Consider the following 21537-nt stretch of genomic DNA (forward strand, 5'->3'; position numbering starts at 1 on the left):
AAGGTCTTATTTATTTTTGTAGGCTCAAGACCCAGAACAGTGCCTTGTACATAGTGATCTTCACGTTTGTTGGATAAATATCTTAACATCATCTCATTAAAAAACTGAATACCTATCAGATTCCACAAAAACATACATTTTTAGTTTTGCTATTTTTAGTGTTGCTAAGAGTATCTACAGATAAACTTTTACACTGAAATAGACAGCTGTTTATCTCTGAGACCACGAAGATTTAATGCTTTAATCTCCACAAAGTGTAGCACTCTCTGATAGGGTAAGACTATATAAAGTACCCATCTTCTTGCTAACAGAATCGCTGATGTTTTAGAGACCTCAGAGATTTTAATAAATACACCACATTTAACAGATAAAGGGATGGAACAACACACCTAAACTAATAATCCAAACCCAAGTCTAACAAAAACAGATTTAGGACTAGGACTAGTTTCACATGCAATTTTAAACACTATCAGAATGTTGCTACCTGAGGCAACAAAGACGATTTCCACATCTAAACAAGGATGAGCAGGTAAGAGATGACCCCCACAGCTGGTCTGGGAAATGATGAAACTGGTAAGACAATGGGACATATCAAAGAAGAGCCCCCTCAGGACTATCATAAACTGCTTCCACCTAAACAGTCTCTATTTCACGAGTGATCATATATCTAAAAACATTCCTCACCTGACTTAATGACATCAAAGACTCTACCCACCAAAGACTACATACCAATACAATGATCTTGGCCTGCGGCTGCCTTGTGTTGATAAGTTGTACAATGGCCTCGATTCCACCTGCTACTTCTTCTGCGGTATTTTCATGGTTGTTTGTTCCTACCCAGACAACAATGACCTATAATTAAGGGGGAAAAAGGGGGGGAGGAGGGCAGGGATAAATAGCCAGGAAAAGAGGAATGTTTAGATAAAAACCTAATATTTTGATAAAAATATTTATCAATATGTAGATAAAAATCTTATTTCAAAAATCAAAGGAAGGAAAGATGAACTTGTCAAATGGTAGTGGAGAACTTCAACCGAGCAGCCACCCTCAAATACTGATTTAAGGCCTCATATATCCCAGGATAAATTCCAAGCAGATCAATTCTGAAGCAGTACAACTGTACTAAGAAGAAATGAGAGAATTCTTTCATCATTGTGGAGTTGAGAGCTAACCTCTTAAAATCCAGAAACTATACAAAAAAAGATAACAAATTCAACTGTATAAAAACACTGCATGTCTTAAAAAAATACTAAAATAAAGTGAAATCTAAGAAAGTCAGGGGAAAATATCTGTAACTCCTACCATACTAGAAGTATCTTCCAGAAAAAAATAACAAAAGTACCCAAGGGAGTGTAACTGGTAGAAGTAAATACACAGTTGTACTCAAGGAAAAAGAGTTGCTGGGCTGGAAGCTGGATGCAGTTTCAAGTTTTTCCTCTTTATTTAAAAAAAAAAAAAAAAAAAGCTCAGGTCATGATCTCATCGTTCATGGGTTCAAGCTCCAGGTCGGGCTCTGTGCTGACACTTCAGAGCCTGGAGCCTGGAGCTTGCTTCAGATTCTGCATCTCCCTCTCTCTCTAACCCACCCCTGCCTGTTGTCTGTCACTCTCTCTCTTTCTCAAAAATAAATATTAAAAAAAAAAAAAATTTATAAAGTGGCTGTCACCTAGAGACATACATTTACTATATGACCCAACGTAACTTTCCACCCTGTCACAAAAGACAGGAACATGGAGGAGTTTTTCTATTAGAAAGGCAAAAAGTAAAATATTTTCAACAAAGGCAACTGTTATCAGTTTTGAGTATTTTTTCTTTGTTTAGGACTGAAAAAAATTATATGCAGTGTGCCAACTCAGGACATTTATAATGTGTTCAGTTACTGGGAACATGTTTACGGTGAACATTTGTTCACATGTGCTTCAGATTTTCTTCAGAAAAACTTGGGAGGCCTCGATTACACATGTAATGTGTTTACATGGATAAACCAGATGCAAAATTCCTTCCTGAAGTAAATGGTGGCACAGCGGCCTTGGCCCCCTTCTGGGAAGTCTCCCACACACCCTGCTTTCAGGTCTACAGGAAAGCATTAAATCCCTTCCTACCGCTGAAAAAGGGCATTATTAACAATTACCAATACAACCTGAGCAAGCAATGCCCCAATTTCTTAGTAGGCATTTGGCACATTCTGAAGCAAGGACGATATTATTTATCTAAATGGGCACAAAGCAAAGACAATAGCAAAATAATGCTTTAAAAAAAAGTAATTTGTTTCTACTAGCAGTTTCAATTTAACTCATCTTGGGAAAAGACCCAAGATTAAAAGATAGTCTAAAAATTAAGTTTCACTTCACCTTAGGTTTAATGTTCTCCAGTTCTCCATTCTTGAGTCTCCACAAAACATGTCTGGTTGTATCTCCCCCAATTCCAAAATTCAGTGCATGAAGTGGGGAAAAAAGCTCTCGCCATATCTAAAAAGAGAAAAACTGGCTTTATTTCAACTGAGTGGGAAATAAAATCCCTCAACTACAATGTGTCGCGAGGTACCTAAGAGAACAATTTCCCTCTTGTGTGTTCAAATGTTATGTGTTCAAACTTGTGTTCGCAGGGCACCGCATCACTCACTTCTCGGGCAGCCTGCCACCTTGGCCGGAGAACTGAGTCCCAGTGCCACCCGGTGCCCTTTAGGAGGTACCAGCATTATGCCCAAGGTGCCAGCTCAGTTAGCTCTCCCTTCCCTTTACTCAAGTATCTAAAGGAACAGGATGAAGTAGAAATACGGGAGGAAGAAATTTAGAGTGCTGGAGCCAGAAGGAAATTAAGCTATCTTTTCCTTTCAACTGCCCTTGGAAGAGTGAAAACCTTAAAAAAAAAAAAAGACGTGGAACAGCTCCCGACAAAAACACACAAAATAAGGAAATGGTCAAACAAAAATCTTAACAATTGAGAATCACAACTAGGACAAATATAAATAAATAAATAGATAAATAAATAGATAGATAGATAGATAAATAAATAAATAAATAAATAAATAAATAAATAAATAAAATAGAGAAGGTTCTCGGAAGCCAAGGCAAAAACGAGAGCGGAGTTACAAACAATGCTAAATTTTGTCTCCTCACGCTTGGGGGCACAAAGAATCCCATTATGTAGGACTGACCTCCCTCATACTCTGAATTGGAGCTTTTCTAAACTGTCACGAAGAAGTCTTTCAGGTTCGGCTCAGAATGAAAGTTTGCTAGCAATGAACAGATTTACCTTCGTAGCCAAGATGCACCCTTGCCACGTCGGCCTTACCTCGTACTGCTGCATTAACTGCACCATGGAGTCCCCCACAAACAGCACATCAGGTTCCTTGTCTTTACAGTCCAGGACAAATCTGTTGTGCTGGTTCAACAAAGAGAGAAATTAGAAACTGGCATCTTCTCTGTGAGACGTCTTTGCCTAGACAGAACAGTTGTCCATCAAGTTACTGTGTTGTTAAACATTCTATTTAGCCTGTCTGTGATTAACTACTGGAACTTTCTTCCCACCCTTACCACACTGATTATTCTAATATGCTCAAGAAAACTGCAATTCTACTCAAACCAGACTAAAAAAAATACATTTAACATGTTGTTTACAAGTTTATCTTTTCCTCAAACTTAAAATTTAAAAAAAAAAATATTTAAAGAGAGACGACAGACAGATACAGCATGAACAGGGGAGGGGCAGAGAGAGAGGGAGACACAGAATCCGAAGCAGGCTCCAGTCCCTGAGCTGACAGCACAGAGCCTGACACGGGGCTTGAACTCAAGAACCATGAGCCAAAGTGGGACACTTAACTGACTGAGCCACCCTGGCGCCCCTCCTCAAACTTTTTAAGACAGTTTCAAATATACAGAAAAGCCACAGTACAATAAACACCTGTACATCCTCCACCTATATTTGACAATAACATTTTTACTTTATCTGTTTGTTTGCTGAACCATCTGAAGGTAAGCTGCAAATGCTGTGATTCTTCACCTTTCAATATTTCAGCACGAGTAAGGAAAGTCTCCTATAAATCCACAAAAGTATTATCACCTCTAAGAAAATGAACGATAATCCCGTAACATCTAATATTCAGTCCATACTCAATCTTTCCAATTGTTCCAAGACTTGGATAAAGTATTACATCTCTTTTATTGAACTAGGACCCAATCAAGAATCATGTGTTTTATTGGGATTTTTTTTTAAGGGGGGTGGGGAGAGAATGTTAAACAGCCTCCACACTCAACACAAGAGCCTGACACAGGGCTCAGCCCCACAACCATGAGCTCCTGACCTGAGCCGAAATCGACGGTTAGATCTTAACCGACTGAGCCACCTAGAAGACCCTATTTGCATGTTTGTAATGTGCCCTTTGAAAATGTCTGTTAACCTCCAAATATGAGACAATGGCAAAGTGGGACTCAAGCCTTTCTCAGTCTGATCCAAGCCTGTAAGTAGTGGTGACTGTGGACCTAGTCCACTTCTCTCTGTTGCCAAGGCACAAGACGCTTTTATTTATTTATTTTTAATTAAAAAAAAAAAACTTTTTTTTTAACGTTTATTTTTGAGAGACAGAGCGTGAGCAGGAGAGGGACAGAGAGAGAGGGAGACACAGAATCCAAAGCAGGTTCCAGGATCTGAGCTGTCAGCACAGAGCCCGACAGGGGACTCGAATCCATGAACTGTGAAATTGTGACCTGAGTTAAGGTCAGATGCTTAACCGACTAAGCCACCCAGGTGCCCCTGACAAGACACTTTTAAAATGGATTTTACTCACTGATGCTAAAGGACATAGTTTAAGTTTCTATATTCATCCCCAAAACAAATTTACATGATGCTTTAGGCAACAGAAAGGTCTGAATGCTGTCCCTTTTTTTTCAAGCTCTATGTTCAACGATGCTTCCCTTAGTAATTAAGGTACAGTTATGTTGAAGTATTTCTGCTAATATCAGAACAGACAACAATGCAGTGAATCAGAGATACTCATCTGCTCTGGGTGAAAATACAAAAATACTTCTGGAAATAATTTTAACAATTTATTAAAGAGTTGCTCCTTAGGGTGACAGGATTTGAGACCGATTTTCCTTTTTTTGCATCCACGTCTTTGTACACAATTTTTGGGGGGCACCCGGGGGCTCAGTCGGTTTAGCGTCCGGCTTCAGGTCATGATCTCAAGGTTCGCAAGTTTGAGCCCTACATGGTGCTCTCTGCTGTCAGCACGGAGCCCGCTTGGGGTCCTCTGTTCCCCTGTCTCTCTGCCCCTCGCCCGCTTGTGTGCACTCTCACTCTCTCAAAAATAAACATTTTAAAAAATTAAAAAAGCTTTTTAAATGACTGTTGTTTCAATATTTTTTAGTTAAAAAAAATTTTTTTTTAAATGTTTGAGACAGAGACAAAGCATGTGCAGGGGAGGGGCAGAGAGAGATGGAGACCCAGAATCTGAAGCAGGCTCCAGGCTCTGAGCTGTCAGCACAGAGCCCGACGTGGAGATCGAACCCACGACTGACATCACGACCTGAGCTGAAATCGGACGCTTAACCGACTGAGCCACCCAGGCGCCCTTCAGCAAGTCGTTTTAAACTGAAGGGATAAGATGGGCAAGAATAAAACTTCAGCTGGTGAGCAGGTACACTTCCACAACACATCACCTCTCCACTGAGGTACTACAGTACTAACTACCTCTCAATACCAATAAAATAGTTCATGCTTCTAGAAGGTCATGGAATTTAAGCTCCGTTGTTCTAAAGGTTCTGGTACTCTATATTTTCTTTTTAAGTACAAAAGTAGCTACAGTAAGTTTGGAAAAATAGAAAGATCAAAACACTTCAAATTCTATCATCTTAACCCATAACTATTACTGTTTTGGGGTATTTTATTCTTGCTACTAAGAAAAATTATTTTATTTATTTCTTAAAATAGGCTCCACACCCAATATGGGGCTCGAACCCACGACTCCAAGATCAAGAGTCACACGCCCCACTGACTGAGCCAGCTAGGCGCCCCTCTTCTTGCCATTTTTCCACGTGCCTCTAACACGTCTTTTTTTTTTTTTTTTTTAAAGTTTTGTATGTATTATGTATACCTCCTTCTGGCACAATAGCTTTGGAGACAGAACAGAATATGTTCAAATTCTACTTGTCTACGTTCTAGCCCAGAAAGCAATATAACCTGACACTTGTTTTCCACATATGCTCTTCTGCCGGTAACTTTTTTTTTTTTTTTTAATTAAAAAATAAAAAAGCCTCCATGCTCAGTATGGGCCTCAAACTCATGACCCTGAGATCAAGAGTCTCACGTCTTACTGACTGAACCAGCCAGGCATCCCACACCTGTTGCAGAGTATGGAGAGGAAAGGTTTAGGAAAGAGAGACAGCTTTTGGCTGACACCCAGCAGGTGCCCCATGAACCGTGGCCACTGTAGCTGCAGTTAACACTGCACTAGAAGCATTTTCCTACGTAGCTACGTGACTTTCATGACCATAATTTTTAACAGCCACATAACATCCTACTCAACAAATCCACTGACACACCCATTTTTTAAAGTTTTCCTACTGACAGACTTGCCAGTAGTGTCCTCTTTCCTGTGATGAGGAAATCTACACATATTCAATTTTGTACATGATGGGAATTCCTACGTGAAAGGAGATGAGCACGTTTGTGGATCCCAGATATATTTCCAGGTTGTTAACAAAAAGGGCTGTATCTGTACTGACTCTAGCACTTTATCAGAACTAATTTTACCATCTTGCACCAACATTGGATATTAGTATTTCTCCCTCCCTCTCCCTCCTTTCTCATTATTTTAATCTGTACTTTTTGGGAACAAAAAGTGAAACACTTCCTGTCATGTATTGAGATACTACTTATCTAGTGGTACTTGGAGGATATTTTTGCTGATAATATAAGAAAAAATATCAACGCTTCTTCTGCATTACTTACTACAAATATTTTCCTCAGTCTGCTCCTGAGCCTTTTTCTGGTTAACATGTTTTGATACAATTTGCATTAAATTTGTCTACAGTCAAGTCTTTCAGTATCACCCTTAAATAAATCTTATTATGAAAAATACCAAACATCCACAAAAGCTGAGAAAATAATATAACAAGCCTCCATGTATTCATCACCAGCTACAGCAATCATCACATGGCCACTATTATTTCAGTCATCCCCTAAACGACTGACCCCTACCCTCAGATTATTTTAAGCAAACTCAGTATACAGCATTCTATATTTATTCTATTTATATTTAGTATACCATTTATATTACTAGTATAAACATTTCATTATATAACCCTTTTTTTAAAGTTTATTCAAGTAATCTCTACACCCAACATGGGTCTCGAACTCACGATCCCAAGATCAAGAGTCGCATACTCTACCAACTGAGCCAGCCAGGCCCCCCTAGTGTCACTATGCAACTCTTAAAAAAAGGTTTTTTTGGGGGGGGATGCCTGGATTGCTCTGCCGGAAGCCTGCTTAAGATTCTTTCTCCCTCTGCCTCTCTCCTGCTCATGCATGCACACTCACTCTCAAATAAAATGGAAAAAAAAAAAAGTTTTCTGAGAGAGCGTGTACACAAGCAGGGAGGGGAGGGCAATGAGGAGGGAGGATTTAAGCAGGATCCACTCTCAGGGCAGGGCTTGATCTGTTGAACCATGAGATCATGACCTGAGCCAAAATCAGAGAGTCAGACACTCAACCAACAAAGCCACTAAGGTGCCCCCGAGTTTTAAAAAATAACCACAATACCAATGCTACTCTCCCAAATTAACAGAGGTGTCTTTAATATCAACAAATAACCAGTGTTCAAATTCAAGTCATAAAAAAATTTTAGTTTTTTTAAAAGTCAGGATCCAACTTGTCTATTAAATCTTTTAATCTACAGGTTTCCCACTCCCCCTGCTATTACCTCCCAAATTTACTTTTATTTTTTAATTTTTTCAATGTGTATTTATTTTTGAGACCGGGGGGGGGGGGGGGGGGACAGGGAGAGAGGGAGGGGGAGGGGGAGAGGGGGAGAGGGGGAGAGGGAGGGAGAGAGAGAGAGAGAGAGAGAGACAGAGACAGAGAGACAGAGAGAGAGAGACAGACAGACACAGAATCTCAAGCAGGCTCCAGGCTCCAAGCTGTCAGCACAGAGCCTGATGCAGGGCTTGAACTCACGAACTGTGACATCATGACCTGAGCCAAAGTCAGATGCTTAACCAACTGAGCCGCCCAGGCGCCCAAATTTATTTTTTAAATATTTTAAGAAATATGATCATTTGATCTATAACATCTCCCATAGTCTGGATTTTATTGACTGTATTCCTGGGAACATGTTCATCTGTTCCAGGTATTTCCTGATATGTGGTACACTAGTTTGGCAATACCTCACACTAAGTACTGAATATCACATCAATACTTGTTTTAATCATGATTTTTTTTTTTTTTTTAGAAAGAGTGTGAAAGCACGTGCAGGCAGGGGAGGTGGCAGGGGGAGGTGGGGAGAGAGTGAGAAAAAGAGGATCTTAAGCAGGTTCCACACTCAGTGCAGAGCCCAGCACGTAGCTCAATCTCACGACCCTTAGATCATGACCTGGGCCAAAATCAAGAGTCAGACACTTAACCAACTGAGCCCCTTGTTTTTTTTTTTCTTTTAATGTTTTGCTTTGAAACAATTTTAGATCTACAGAAGAGTTGCAAAGATAATACAATATCCACTCAGCTTCTTCCAATGTTAACATCTTACCTAAGTATGGTACACTGGTCAGAACTAAGAGATTAACATTGGTAAATGGTATCAGCCAGAATAGTTTTACTCAGGGGCACCAGGCTGGCTCAGTCAGTAGAGTACCTGACTCTCCATCTCGGGGTTATGAGTTCGAGCCCTGCACTGGGTATAGAGATTACCTAAAAAAAAAAAAAAAAAAAGTTTACTCAGATCTCACCAATTTTTCCACTAATATCCTTTTTCTGTTCCCAGGACCAATTCAGGATATCACATGGCATTTACTATATATGTCTTCTTGGTGTCTTCCAAGATGGGACACCTTCTGGGTCTTTCCATGTATTTCATGTCCTTGACCTGTTTAGTATCAGGTGTTTTATAGAATGTCCCTCAATCAAGGTCTGATATTTTCTCATGAATAGAAGGCGATGGATTATTCTGGAAGACTACCACAGAGGTGACGTGCCCTTGTATCGTATCAGAAGGGAGTACACAATATCAACACGACTTATTAACTGGTGATGTTAACATTAATCATTTGGTTAAGGTGGTGGTTGCCAGATTTCTCCACTATACATTTATTATTTTTCCTTTCCATACTGTATCTGTTAGAAACAAGACATTAATCTGGCTCACAATGATGAGGAAATTGAGCTCTACCTTCTGGAGGGAGGGGATATCAAAAAATATGTAGTCAAATGTTAAAAACACCAAAGTAATTTCCAGGGAGATACTTCTGAAGCTAGGCAAATACACTGTTTCCCCTGGAAGTGGTACCTACTAGTATTCATTGATGGACCTTCCCTATAGTAATTACTACTGTGGTGTTGTAATGAGATATATCTTTTCCCTCTCTCCTTCCCTCTTTATTTATAAAATATTTTATTTAAAAAATTTAAGTTTATTTATTTGAGAGAGACACAGAGCACAAGCACAGGAGGGGCAGAGAGAGAGGGAGAGAGAGAATCCCAAGCAGGCTCTGCACTGCCAGCACAAAGCCCGACATAGGGCCTGAACTCAGAAACCATGAGATCATGACCTCGGCCGAAACCAAGAGCTGGACACTTAACCGACTGAGCCACCAAGGCGCCCCTAAAAGATTTTATTTTTAAGTAACCTCTATACTCAACTTGGGGCTCAAACTCTTCAAGAGTCACATGCTCTATTGGATGAGCCAGCCAGGAGCCCCCACGTTTATGAACTCAAGTTATTTTCTAAGGAAGATGTGTCCCTCATTTCCTATTTATCTAATCACTTATTTATGGCAAAATGGACTCATACGTATTTTATCCTTGAGTTACAAACCAGTAATACTATGTTGCTCAAGTTGTCCAACTTTGCACCTGAACGCTCTTTCAGGTGGCCTCAAGTGGTCAAAGTGACTATATCATTAAAACAGACCAGTATAGGGGCGCCTGGATGGCTCAGTCGGCTAAGCGTCCGACTTTGGCTCAGGTCATGATCTAGAGGTTCGTGGGTTTGAGCCCCGTGTCGGACTCTGTGCTCAGAGCCCGAAGCCTGCTTTGGATTGTGTGTCTTCCTCTCTCTCTGCCTCTACCCCACTCACACTCTGTCTCTCTCTCAAAAATAAATAAACATTAAAAAAATTTAAAAAGCAAACAAAACAGACCAGTATCACAGGTCTTCCATGAGACATGCTGAGGACATGTCACTGCAGTGATATTCTTGCCACACATCTTTTTCCCCCCTCCTTTTCTGAATACTTGCTTTCTTGCACTACAAGACACTCCTGGTTCATCTTTCATTTTCTTTGCTCTGGCTGTAGAAGCAATCATTTCTCCAAGGAGCTCTGGCTCCTTTCATTGGAGAATTAGAAACCAAGATCTGGGTGTGTGTCTGTGTGTGTATATTACATACATATATATTTTTTTAAGTTTATTTATTTTGAGAGAGAGAGAGAGTGAGAGAAAAGGAAGGAGGGAGGGAGGGAGAGAGGGAGAGAGGGAGAGAGGGAGAGAGGGAGAGAGGGAGAGAGGGAGAGGGAAAGAATCCCAAGCAGGCTCTGAGCTGTCAGCACACAGCCCGACACAGGGCTTGATCCTACAAACCATGAGATCATGACCTGAACCAAAACCCAGAGTCAGACACTTAAACCGAATGAGCCACCCAGGCACCCCTGGGGATGTATTTTAATATTTAGTAAAGTCATCCTTCCATACTATGGAAGCTTTTTTAAAGTTTATTAGTTTGAGACAGTGTCCCTAGTTACTACCTTTAATAAAGTTATAAATAACCTAAAAATACCTGAATGGTATTTTCATATATAGCAATGAAATACTACCTAAAGAGAGGAAAAAACTACAGCTCCACTTTTAACATGCATGATATACTGTAGAAAAATACATTAAAAAACATAAAAAGCTTAAAAATATGCAAAAATTCTATACACATATAATTAGAAATTTTATATACACACCATGTAAACGCACGAAAAATCCCCACCAAATTTAGGATACTGGTTTGGGGATGGGAGGTGGGAAAAAGATAAAAAAAAAATGATCACTGAGGGGTATACAAAGAACATCAACTCTATTAGCAATATTTTATTTTTTTAGGGTGACTGATAAACACACAGCCGGTCATAATACTGTTTTTAAAGACACAAACGAACTAGAAAAATTAAGAAAGAATAACCAAGCAATTGATCTATGTAAGAACAGTTGAAAAAATACTAACTACCAATCAAAATAAACTGGTTGACAGACTGATTTTTATGTCTAGGAAGACAAAAACATAAGAATATTATATAATTATCAAGAGTGTAAAAAGAATCATTAAATACTAAAATGTAAAACTTTGGGTACTTAAAATCATAATAGAACTTGTTATTTCAAAGAGGAAATATGGCTGCAAACCAATAAGTGAAGATTAAATATAGTTAAGGCTAAGTGGTGACAGTCTATTAGAAGTTAAGAATATGAAGACACGGTGCTAAAAAACAATGAAGGAGCACTTGGGTGGCTCAGCTGGTTGAGTGTCTGACTTGGGCTCAGGTCGTGACCTCAGGTTCGTGGGCTTGAGCCCCATGTGGGGCTTTGCACTGGTAGTGTGAAGCCTGCTTTGGATTCTGTCTCCTTCTCTCTGCCCCTCCCCTGCCCGCATGCTTGCACACACACACTCTCAAAAATAAATAAACATTAAAAAACAACGGAAAACATCAAGAAGACTCAGGAGTCAGCCTGACAGGATTCCCACTTGCTTTACCTGGGACAATGTGAGCTTCAAAACTGCACTGAAAAGAAGACCCAAGAGTCCATTCCATAATACATTCGGTTTAGGCCAACAATCTTAACCAACCAAGTGATCAAAGTCAGCATCACCAATGAAACAAACGAACGTCATGTACCTCCCATGTGATGCACCAAGGACACCACTTCACTGATATCCCCGCCAAAGATGCAAAACCTGAATCTTGATTATGAGGAAAATGACAAATCCAAATTGAGGGATTCTCCACAAAATAAATGGCTTATGTTCCAAACTGTCAATGTCATGAAAAACGCAGGCTGAGAAATACTTCAGATTAAAGGAGAATAGAGAGATAGGACAACTGAATACAATGCGTGATCCCAGACTGGGAAGAAAACTGACAGAAAAACATCGAGACAAATGGAGAAATGTGAATATGGTGTAATACCAATGTCACATTTCCTGACTTTAATAACTATATGTAGTTACATAAGAAAATGTCCTTATTCTTAGAAAATACACTGAAATATTTAGGGGAGAACGGGCACGAAGACTGCAACATCTTCCCACATGGTTCAGAAAACACCGTATGTTGGCGTATACACATACAAATACAAATACAGACAGAACAGTTAGGCAGATGTGGCAAAATGATAACTGGCAGGTCTGGATGAAGGATATAAGAAATTCTTTCTAAAATTTTTGTGGTATTTGTATAATTTTGAAATTAGTTCAAAATAAAAAAAAGCTTAAAAAAAAAGAATGCTGTGGAGACACCACTATCTTTCAAAATCAACAGAAAGCAGTTACTATGCTTTCAAAATACTCCTCTGTACCAACATCAGATTGGTGATTACATAGGACATTAGCGTAAAATCAGATATTCGTTTAAAATAATAATCCTTGGGGCACCCAGCGCTTTCAAAATACTCCTCCGTTCCAACATCAGACTGGTGATTACGTATGACATTAGCATAACATCAGATTTTCGTTTAAAATAATAATTCTTGGGGCACCTGAGTAGCTCAGTAGGTTAAGCATCCAACTTCAGCTTAGGTCACGATCTCACGGTTCCTGGATTCAAGCCCCACGCTGGGCTCTGTGCTGACAGATCAGAGCCTGGAACCTGCTTCATACTCTGTATCCCTCTCTCTCTGTGCCTCCCCCGTTCGCACACTGTCTCTCTCAAAAATAAATAAACATTAAAAAAATTTTTTTAAATAATAATTCTTGAACACCTGGATGGCTCAGTCAGTTAAGCATCTGACTTAGACTCAGGTCATGATTTCACAGTTCGTGGGTTTGAGCTCACTGTCAGTGCAAAGCTCGCTTTGGATCCTCTGCCCTCTTTCTCTGCCCCTTCTCAACTTGTGCTCACGCATGCGCACACACACGCTCCCTCCCTCCTTCAGGTCATGATCTCCCGGGTAGTGAGTTCAAGCAAGCCCCACATCGGGCTCTGTGCTGGCAGCTTGGAGCCTGGAGCCTGCTTTGGATTCTGTGTCTCCCTCTTTCTCTGTTCTTTTCCCACTCATGCTCTGACTCTCTCTCAAAAATAAACATTTTTTGAAAAAATTAAAAATAAATAAACATTAAAAAATTTTTTTACTTAATAATTCTCGGGGCGCCTGGGTGACTCAGTCAGTTAAGTGTCTGACTTTGGCTCCAGTCATGATCTCATGGTTCATGAGTTCTAACCCAACATCTGGCTCTGTGCTGACAGCTCAGAGCCTAGAGCCTGCTTCACATTCTGTGTCGCCCTCTTCTATGCCCCTCCTCCCACTTGAACTCTGTCTCTCTCTCAAAATTAAATAAATCTTTAAAAATTTTTAAATAATTCTTACTGACCATAAAAAATGCCCTTTTGCTGCTTTGGTCAAAAGACTTGGGAAAACTGAAAAGACTCATCTTGGGTGAATACATACGCACTTCCTTTTACCTGAGACATCCATCTGTCATCTCCTTGGATATCTTCTGCTGCATGTGGAATAGCTGCTGGGTTTGAGTCTCCTTGGCTCATTCTACACCTGAGGGGGAAAATGTCTGTGTCATGTTTCGTTCATTAACAGGAGTGTTTATTTGTTACCACTTAAATATTACGTGTCAGGTTTGAAATAATAATTTAAGTCTCACTGTGGTTTTGCCGAAAACAACTGGAGATTATTTTCAGCAGAGAGGAATTCAAGGACACGACTGCTTAAGTCCCATAAATATCTAGCATCATTAAACTTCTAGACAGGTTTGAATATCATTGAGGAACAGTGCATTAAGTGCATTACATAGAAAAAAATCTGCTGCAAGTATACACTTTACATCTACATTAATTTTTCGTGATTACATGTTAATGTAAGTACCAAATGACACAAGGAATTAGACACTTAAGAGTTCAATGAAACCTGCATTAGAACCTTTTAGGCTGCTCAAGTTAGACACCTGAGAATGACTACAGCCATGATCAGAATCCACTACTAAACATCACAGGTAACTACTACAGATTGTGACAAAACTAGTCATAGGCTTTGGTGGTGGTTTTTGACAATGTTTACAAGGTTTTTTATGTTTGTCAGGTCTCCACTAAGAAAATGTTATTAATGACTAACCCAAATACGGCATCTGATAGTGGAAAAGAAGCAATGAGTGAAATTTAGGAAAACTAGAAGTGCTAATCTTTCTAGAAAGACAAAAACACCTGACTGTTTTCAATCAACTCTAAAGTATACATACTAGAGACATCAGGCTCCAGAAATCACTTGGTGCATGCAAAGGATGTGAAAGAAAAAACTGGGGTTTTGTAGCTTACAGAAAAGGGGGCCATTCTTTTTCTTTCCCTTGCCATCATCAAATACAGCTAAGCCTTCTCTGAAAGAAGATGGAGATATATTCATTCAGTAAGTACTTACTGAGTAAACACACATACTGGATTGCCAAAGCAGCAATTTTTGAGAATTAGAAAGTAACAAACCTCTAAACATAAAAACATACCTTCATTCATGAAAAATACATTACAGAAGCAAACCAATTTTTTAGCACTATGCAAATAAATTAGCTCCACTCTAAATAACACTAGGTCTAAAAAAATTAGGCTCAGGGTTAAGCCCATATCTAATTGAAAATGTAAAATACCATCCACACCCTGTGTACAGATCTTCCTCAACTTACAATGGGATTATAATTGGATAAACCCATTGTAAATTGAAAATATCCTAAGTCACAAATGCATTTGATACACCTAACCTACCAAGTACCACAACCTAGCATACCTGAGAGGTGCTCAAAACACTTACACTGGCCTACAGTTGGGCAATATCATGTAACACAAAACCTATTTTACAACAGAGTGCTGAATATCTCATGTAACTTATTGAATACTATACTGAATGTGATGAACAGAATGGCTGCATAGGTACAGAATGGTTGTTAGCGTATGGGATGTTGACCCTCGGGGTCATGGGGCTGACTGGGAGCTTTGGATCACTGCCACTGCCCGGTCACTGCCCAGCAGCATGAGAGGATCTTACTTACTGCATATCGCTAGCACGGGGAAAGATCAAACTTAAACAGGAAGTACAGTTCTACTGAATGCATACCGCATTCACACCATTGTAAAGTCACAAATCCTAAATAGAGTCATTATTGTATCAAGGACCATCTGTATGTACTTCTTTACTAAAATTTGCAACTATCAGAAAACAGCTATCTATGAAAAATTATATATGCCATGTTTTATATATACCACCTCCAACCTTTGCAAAATGAGATTTGTGAGTAGGTAATTTAGGTAATTTGTGCAGGGAGCAAATGAAATTAGGTTTGCTTGACCCCAATAACGTCACATCTGGCCCACTAATCACAAACCAGTTCATGCTGACTCCCTAAAGAGGGCCTTATATCTGTCTAACCATTTCACCCAAAAACCAGAAACTACTTGGAGCTAAAAACATCAATGTAAAATACAAGAATTAGATAGAACTGCCAGATGAATTTGTAAAGCTCCAGTCAGATTATGGTATCTGTTTGAGGTTTCATTGTCCAAGATAAAGGATGGAAACATTAAAAGATGCACATTGTCCAAGATAAAGGATGGAAAAATTAAAAGGTGCTTAACAGTAGTTTTAATTTTAAAAATACCTTTCCTGGGGTGCCTGCTTAAGCGTCTGACTTCGGCTCAGGTCATGATCTCACAGTTCGTGAGTTTGAGCCCCGCATCGGGCTCTGTGCTGACAGCACGGAGCCTGGAGCCCACTTTGAGTTCTAGGTCTCCCCCTCTCTCTCTGCCCCTCCCCGGCCCTGCTCACACTCTCTCTCTCTCAAAAACAAATAAACATTAAAAAAAAATTTTTTTTAAAACAACAAACTTTTCTCTCCTGATGATCAAACAGCTCTACTGGCCTTAAGACAGATAAGGTGCAATCAAGTTTTTGCATCTTATGGATTTCAAAATTACATATATAATGTAAAGTACCGCAACAAACAGCTTCATTTTCCACTAATCCAAAAAAACTATTTCCTAAGTTTTTAAATAGATTTTTAAAAACCCAACTATTTCATTAGTTTGTGCTCATTTACTTTCCCACCTGGAGAGACACTTAATACGTTAGGTATTTTGTGAGACAAAAGTTAACGGACACAGAATTAACTGAGAGACCACTACTAAAACGGAGAAGAATAATCTGTCCTACTTTCACTATATGATTATATAATTGAAACTATTGTTCCTGGGATTGCTTAAAGAACAAGGGTGACAAGCTGCAAATACAGGGTGACCACTTAAAAGACAAAATGCAGGCACTTCAACTTCATTTCAGTTCTTGGGATACCATGTTCAGATCTTGAAGAGCTTCACGAATTTTGACAAACTGGCGGGTGTCTAGAGGAAAGGAGCCAAGACGGTGAGAAATTTAAAAGCGTGTCATATTAGAAATAGTTGAAAGGAATAGCTATGTTTATAACGTGTAGAAAAACTCAATCGGGAAGAGGAAGACACAGGACACACATAACTGTCAAAGTATGTGAAGATTCCGAGGAGGTATTAAGCTTAATTTGTATGTCCCCAAATAGGAACACAGGGCCAGTGGATAGACTGTACAGTTAGACAAATTTCTAAAAAATATGATACAAAATGACATGGCCTGCCTCTAAGTAGACTCCTCCAATAAAGATTCAAAGAGAGGCAAGCTGAGCACCTAACAAAAAAAGCATAAAGTGAATTAAAGCATATGAGTAAAGATTGGTCCAGATTCATGGGGCCCAAACATTTTTAATATTTTAGAATCTTTTTGAAATGTGCCCTGACATATGTATATTTATTTATAAATTAAATGTGAGTGGTTAATCTGTATATGAAATATTAATAAAGTCTATTTTCCCCCTTTCTACATAAAAAAATAAATGTAAAAAGAAGTTCTAAATTGTTTCCTGTATTCCAATGGATCATCTTCTGCAATCCCCAGGAGTGCACGTACTCTACATTCAAGACCAATGGTCTATTTAAGATATAAAACCTTTCGGTGACTCAGTCGATTGAGCAACCGACTTTGGCTCAGGGCATGATCTCACGGTTTTTGAGTTCAAGCCCCGCGTCGGGCTCTGTACTGACAGCTCAGGGCCTGATGCCTGCTTCAGATTCTGTGTCTCCCTCTCTCTCTCATGCTCTTTCTCTGTCTCAGAAATAAACAAACGTTAAAAAAAATTTTTTTTTTAAATTTTTTTTTTTCAACGTTTTTTATTTATTTTTGGGACAGAGAGAGACAGAGCATGAACGGGGGAGGGGCAGAGAGAGAGGGAGACACAGAATCGGAAACAGGTTCCAGGCTCCGAGCCGTCAGCCCAGAGCCTGATGCGGGGCTCGAACTCACGGACCGCGAGATCGTGACCTGGCTGAAGTCGGACGCTTAACTGACTGCGCCACCCAGGCGCCCCTAAAAAAATTTTTTAAATGATACAAAATCTTTCTAGATTTGATTTAATTTACTAACATGGATTTTCAGAGTTCCTCCAACTGGTAAACAACTGATGATGAAGAACTTACTATTTGCAACTCACTGTGCTAGGAGCTTTGTTATTTAAATAAAACTGAAGCTCAGTGAGATTTCAGGAACCTGCTCCACGACAGGGAGAGCTGGGATTGGAACTCAGGGTGACGTACCTCCAAAGCCTATTTATTATTCTTGAGCAAAGGACTTTTGGCTCTATATAGAAAAGATATGATAAATTCTCATTTACTAATTCAACTCACTTATATACCCTATTACTACTACCCAAATTTAGTGGCATCCTGATACTGTAAGCAAAATACTTTCATCTTGGTCCTAAATTTCTTCTTGGGCAAAACGAAGAAACAGAGACAGAAACTGAAGGGGGTAAAATGTCACTTATCTGAGGCTACCAGGCAGGCAGACCTGAGAGAAGACTGCAAAATATTCCCAATTAGCAGTCTTTTTTCCCCCCTTTAACTATGAATACAAGGTCATCCTTCCTACTCTACAAGGGCAAAGTATCTGAGCAAAAAAATTGTTTGTGCTTTCAGACACTCGGATTTTGAATTGTTTTTGCAAAATCAAATTCTCACAGTGCAGAGTAGTTTTCCGTTTTATTGATCCCTATGGCTTAATAACCTCTTTAAAGAGCAGGTGAAGAAAAACTGAGCCAAAACCCCATGCAATCTCCTTTTTAAGAACCAGGTTGTAAATGTATAATCTAGGGGACTATGCATTTAGAAGATTTAAATAATTTGGGAGTCTGATAAAATAAGCTGTTGTTTTCTTTATAAGAGAAATGAAGAATGAATCAGGAACTATTCAGAACAGCCTATGGTAGGACACAAAAATTGAATGATTTTCGGTTTCCTGCCTCAGGTAGAACAATACTGTAGCACAGCAGTATTCAGAATAGTGAAGCTGTACTCAGTAACCCAACAAAAAAAGTACCAACAGGGAGGGGCATCTGACTCCCATCTCACCTTCCTGATTAATAATAATCCCACTGGGGGGAATTAGAAGTCACTAACTTCTAATCAGAAACAGCAGGTTCAGTTAGAAAAACAAAGCAGAATGGAGATAAAGATCCCAAGAATGAAAGTTTTGTTAATTCAGACTCTATTCTGAATCTCTGATAGTCCATTAAAATGAGCTCTTTGGAAAAATGAAGAGTAAGCACAGCATTTCCGTTTTCTCTTCTTTCTACCTTAACTTGGACTATGACAGTGAACAGAATTTCCAGGTACAATACTTCTACCAGTACGTGGTGTAGCACGTTTAATCAGAAAGCAGTTCCAACAACAAAGAAATATAAATTCTCTAGCTGAGCTGGATCTTTAGTTTAACCAAGAAAGAGAGGGAGGAGAAAAGTTGCACTAAGAATTAAAAGATTTAGAATGTTTCCACTCTGACCTCAGACTCTTCATTTTGTTTCAGAGGGAATTAGCAGGGTTATTCTGAAAGGGAAGGAAAGCCTCATCCGGAATACCCTGCCTCAGTGGGCAGGTGGGTGGGTCCCAGGGTTCCAGCACATCCATAATTTATTATCAAATGCCCGCCCAAGCCAACAAATTAAAGCACAATGATTTCCTCCTCCTCCCCTGCTCCCCCACAAGGAGGCAACCTTTCCATCAGAACAATGTGCCCAGGACAAGCTAAAGACAAGCGTTTGGGAGGCCAAGGCATATGCAAATGCTCAGGAGAGACAATCCTCTGCATTTTCTTCCTCTCCCTCCACACCTTCATCTCCCCCAATTTAAAGCTGTGCGAAATGAAATCCTAGAGCGGGTGCAGATGGTCCTCCTTTTCTCTGCGGACACGCTCTTAAAAAGAGGCCAAAGCTTCAAGTGTTGCTTTTCTTAAGGTTTGTACATAAATCAAGAAAGGCAACGCTGGCCTGAGAGCTCCCGAAAACAGAACAGTGAGTCACCGTGCAACGGGTACATCACAAACCTGGCCAGAGGTCCTGGTCGGGTAAATGGACACGGATGGACCAAGTAAAAAGCACCTGAGAAAATCTGTCCACTGGCATTTTAAGCAGCTGGTTGACCTTGGGCTGGGCCTCATCTCTAAAATGAGGTGGGCTACATAGCCTTTGGAGTCCTGACAGTCTGCGGGTTTCTGAATACATTGGAGAAAACCGAGAAGTTTGAAAAGAGTTGAAATTTTTCAACAAAAGGGAGAGGAAAAAGTGCTCGGTCAACATGCAACCGAGTAACGGGTCTGGGCCCGCGTTAAAGGCCTCTCCGACAGGAGGAAAGGGATGGGAGGGTCTGAGGTTCGAACGCGGGGATGGAGGGAAGAGGCCAACAGCTGAGGCCAGAGGCAGCAGAGTTGCTACAAATGGGGCTTGCGGCGGTTCCCCTCCGGCCCCAGAGAACTGGGGTGCCGGGAGGCCTGCGCCAGGGGGTGGGCCGGGGAGGGGCGGCCGCCCGGCCACCTTGTCCCCCCGCCCCATCCCGGGAAAGGCGGGTGGAGACGGCGGCCAGCGGCCTAGCCGAGTCGGCACATTTGGGGGTGGGGTGAGGGCGGGAGGCCCTCAGGGGGGCGGCGAGCTGTCCGAGGGTAGCGCGGGCGAGTAGGGTAGCCACGCCGAGCCGGAGAGAAGGCGCGCGCGCGAGGCCCCCCGAGGGGCGGCGGGAGGTGGCAGGGGAGGTAGTGGCGCGGAGGGGAGGGGCCCAGAGTGGGGGAGGGGAGGTCGCGAGCCTCTCACAATAACACATCGCCGGCCCTTCCGACCCCCGCCTCTAGGCCACCGGTTCCCCGCGACCCTGGCTGCACTCACTCAGGCAGAGGGTCCGTGCGGGCCCCAAGCGGCTGCGGCGTCGGCGGGTGGCGCGTCTGTCGTTCGCTCAGTCCCGGCGGCCCCGCTCCGGCGCGTCCCTCCTCGGGCCCCAGCACCAGCAGCAGCGCCCCCACTTCCGGTTCCCCTGCCACTCAAGCAAATGGATTCCGGAAGTCCCGCCTCATCCTGCGCGGCCCCGGCGTGGCTCCCTGGTCCTCGCTTTCACTCCCTGCGGGCGTTCGCTGCTGGCGCCCAGGTGTCCTGCCACACCCCGCGAGGTTCCCCGCAGTGTTTTCCGTCCTGCCGTCTTTTTGCTCGTAGTCTGCATGAGGTGGGCCCGTATCTTTCCTCCAGCTGCATCCCTCCATCCTGCGTTAATGTAGCCTCGGAGTGGAGATGGCAGTCGGGACAATGTGGCGTGACCTCACACTGACGCCATTCCTTTCCCACCCTGCCAGCCTGGCTTCTTTCTCCACCCCGTGGAATAAACCAGATTGTTGCAAGAGAGAGGGAAATAGGGCCCCAAGGTTAATGAGAGAGTCTGCTACATTATGAGTGGAATTTCTATTTCTGTGCTGAATGTACGGATCTGGGGCGACCGCCTCTTAAGGTGATACCATAGGGGGGGGGGATGGAGAGTTACAGCCTTTAGCTAAACAATCCCTCCAGTTTGGGGAAGACACACATATACAAAGTCAACACTGAAAAGAATATATGCTAAATGCTATATAAATGCGGGATCTATAAGAGTAGAGAGGGCGAAAGGTGTACGCAGGCTTATGGCAGGGAAGCGTTTGGTAGAGGAGAGCCCTGAGCTGGCCCTTTAAGGATGGAGAGGCTCCATTCAG

The 21537-nt window shown here is 41.3% G+C and overlaps 1 protein-coding gene across 2 annotated transcripts in view; it reads right to left on the reverse strand.

The window, feature by feature from the left end:
• The window catches only part of PAFAH1B2 (platelet activating factor acetylhydrolase 1b catalytic subunit 2), a 29983-nt gene extending 9146 nt beyond the window's left edge, over nucleotides 1-20837 (reverse strand). Inside the window, exons 1-5 of one of the 2 annotated variants that reach the window (XM_060604839.3) lie at nucleotides 20690-20837; nucleotides 13869-13956; nucleotides 3295-3384; nucleotides 2352-2468; nucleotides 730-852 (exon numbers count right to left, since the gene is read on the reverse strand). In XM_060604839.3, the coding sequence (XP_060460822.1) occupies nucleotides 730-852; nucleotides 2352-2468; nucleotides 3295-3384; nucleotides 13869-13949 (411 nt within the window). In that variant the 5' untranslated portion in view covers nucleotides 13950-13956; nucleotides 20690-20837. Of the gene's footprint in view, nucleotides 1-729; nucleotides 853-2351; nucleotides 2469-3294; nucleotides 3385-13858; nucleotides 13957-20689 lie in introns of those variants that run through there. The other variant, XM_060604840.3, reaches the window with a different exon arrangement.
• Between the last annotated feature and the right edge of the window lie 700 nt (nucleotides 20838-21537).

The sequence above is a fragment of the Panthera onca genome, chromosome D1, assembly GCF_046562875.1.
Source record: "Panthera onca isolate mPanOnc1 chromosome D1, mPanOnc1 haplotype 2, whole genome shotgun sequence".
Lineage (NCBI taxonomy): Eukaryota > Metazoa > Chordata > Mammalia > Carnivora > Felidae > Panthera > Panthera onca.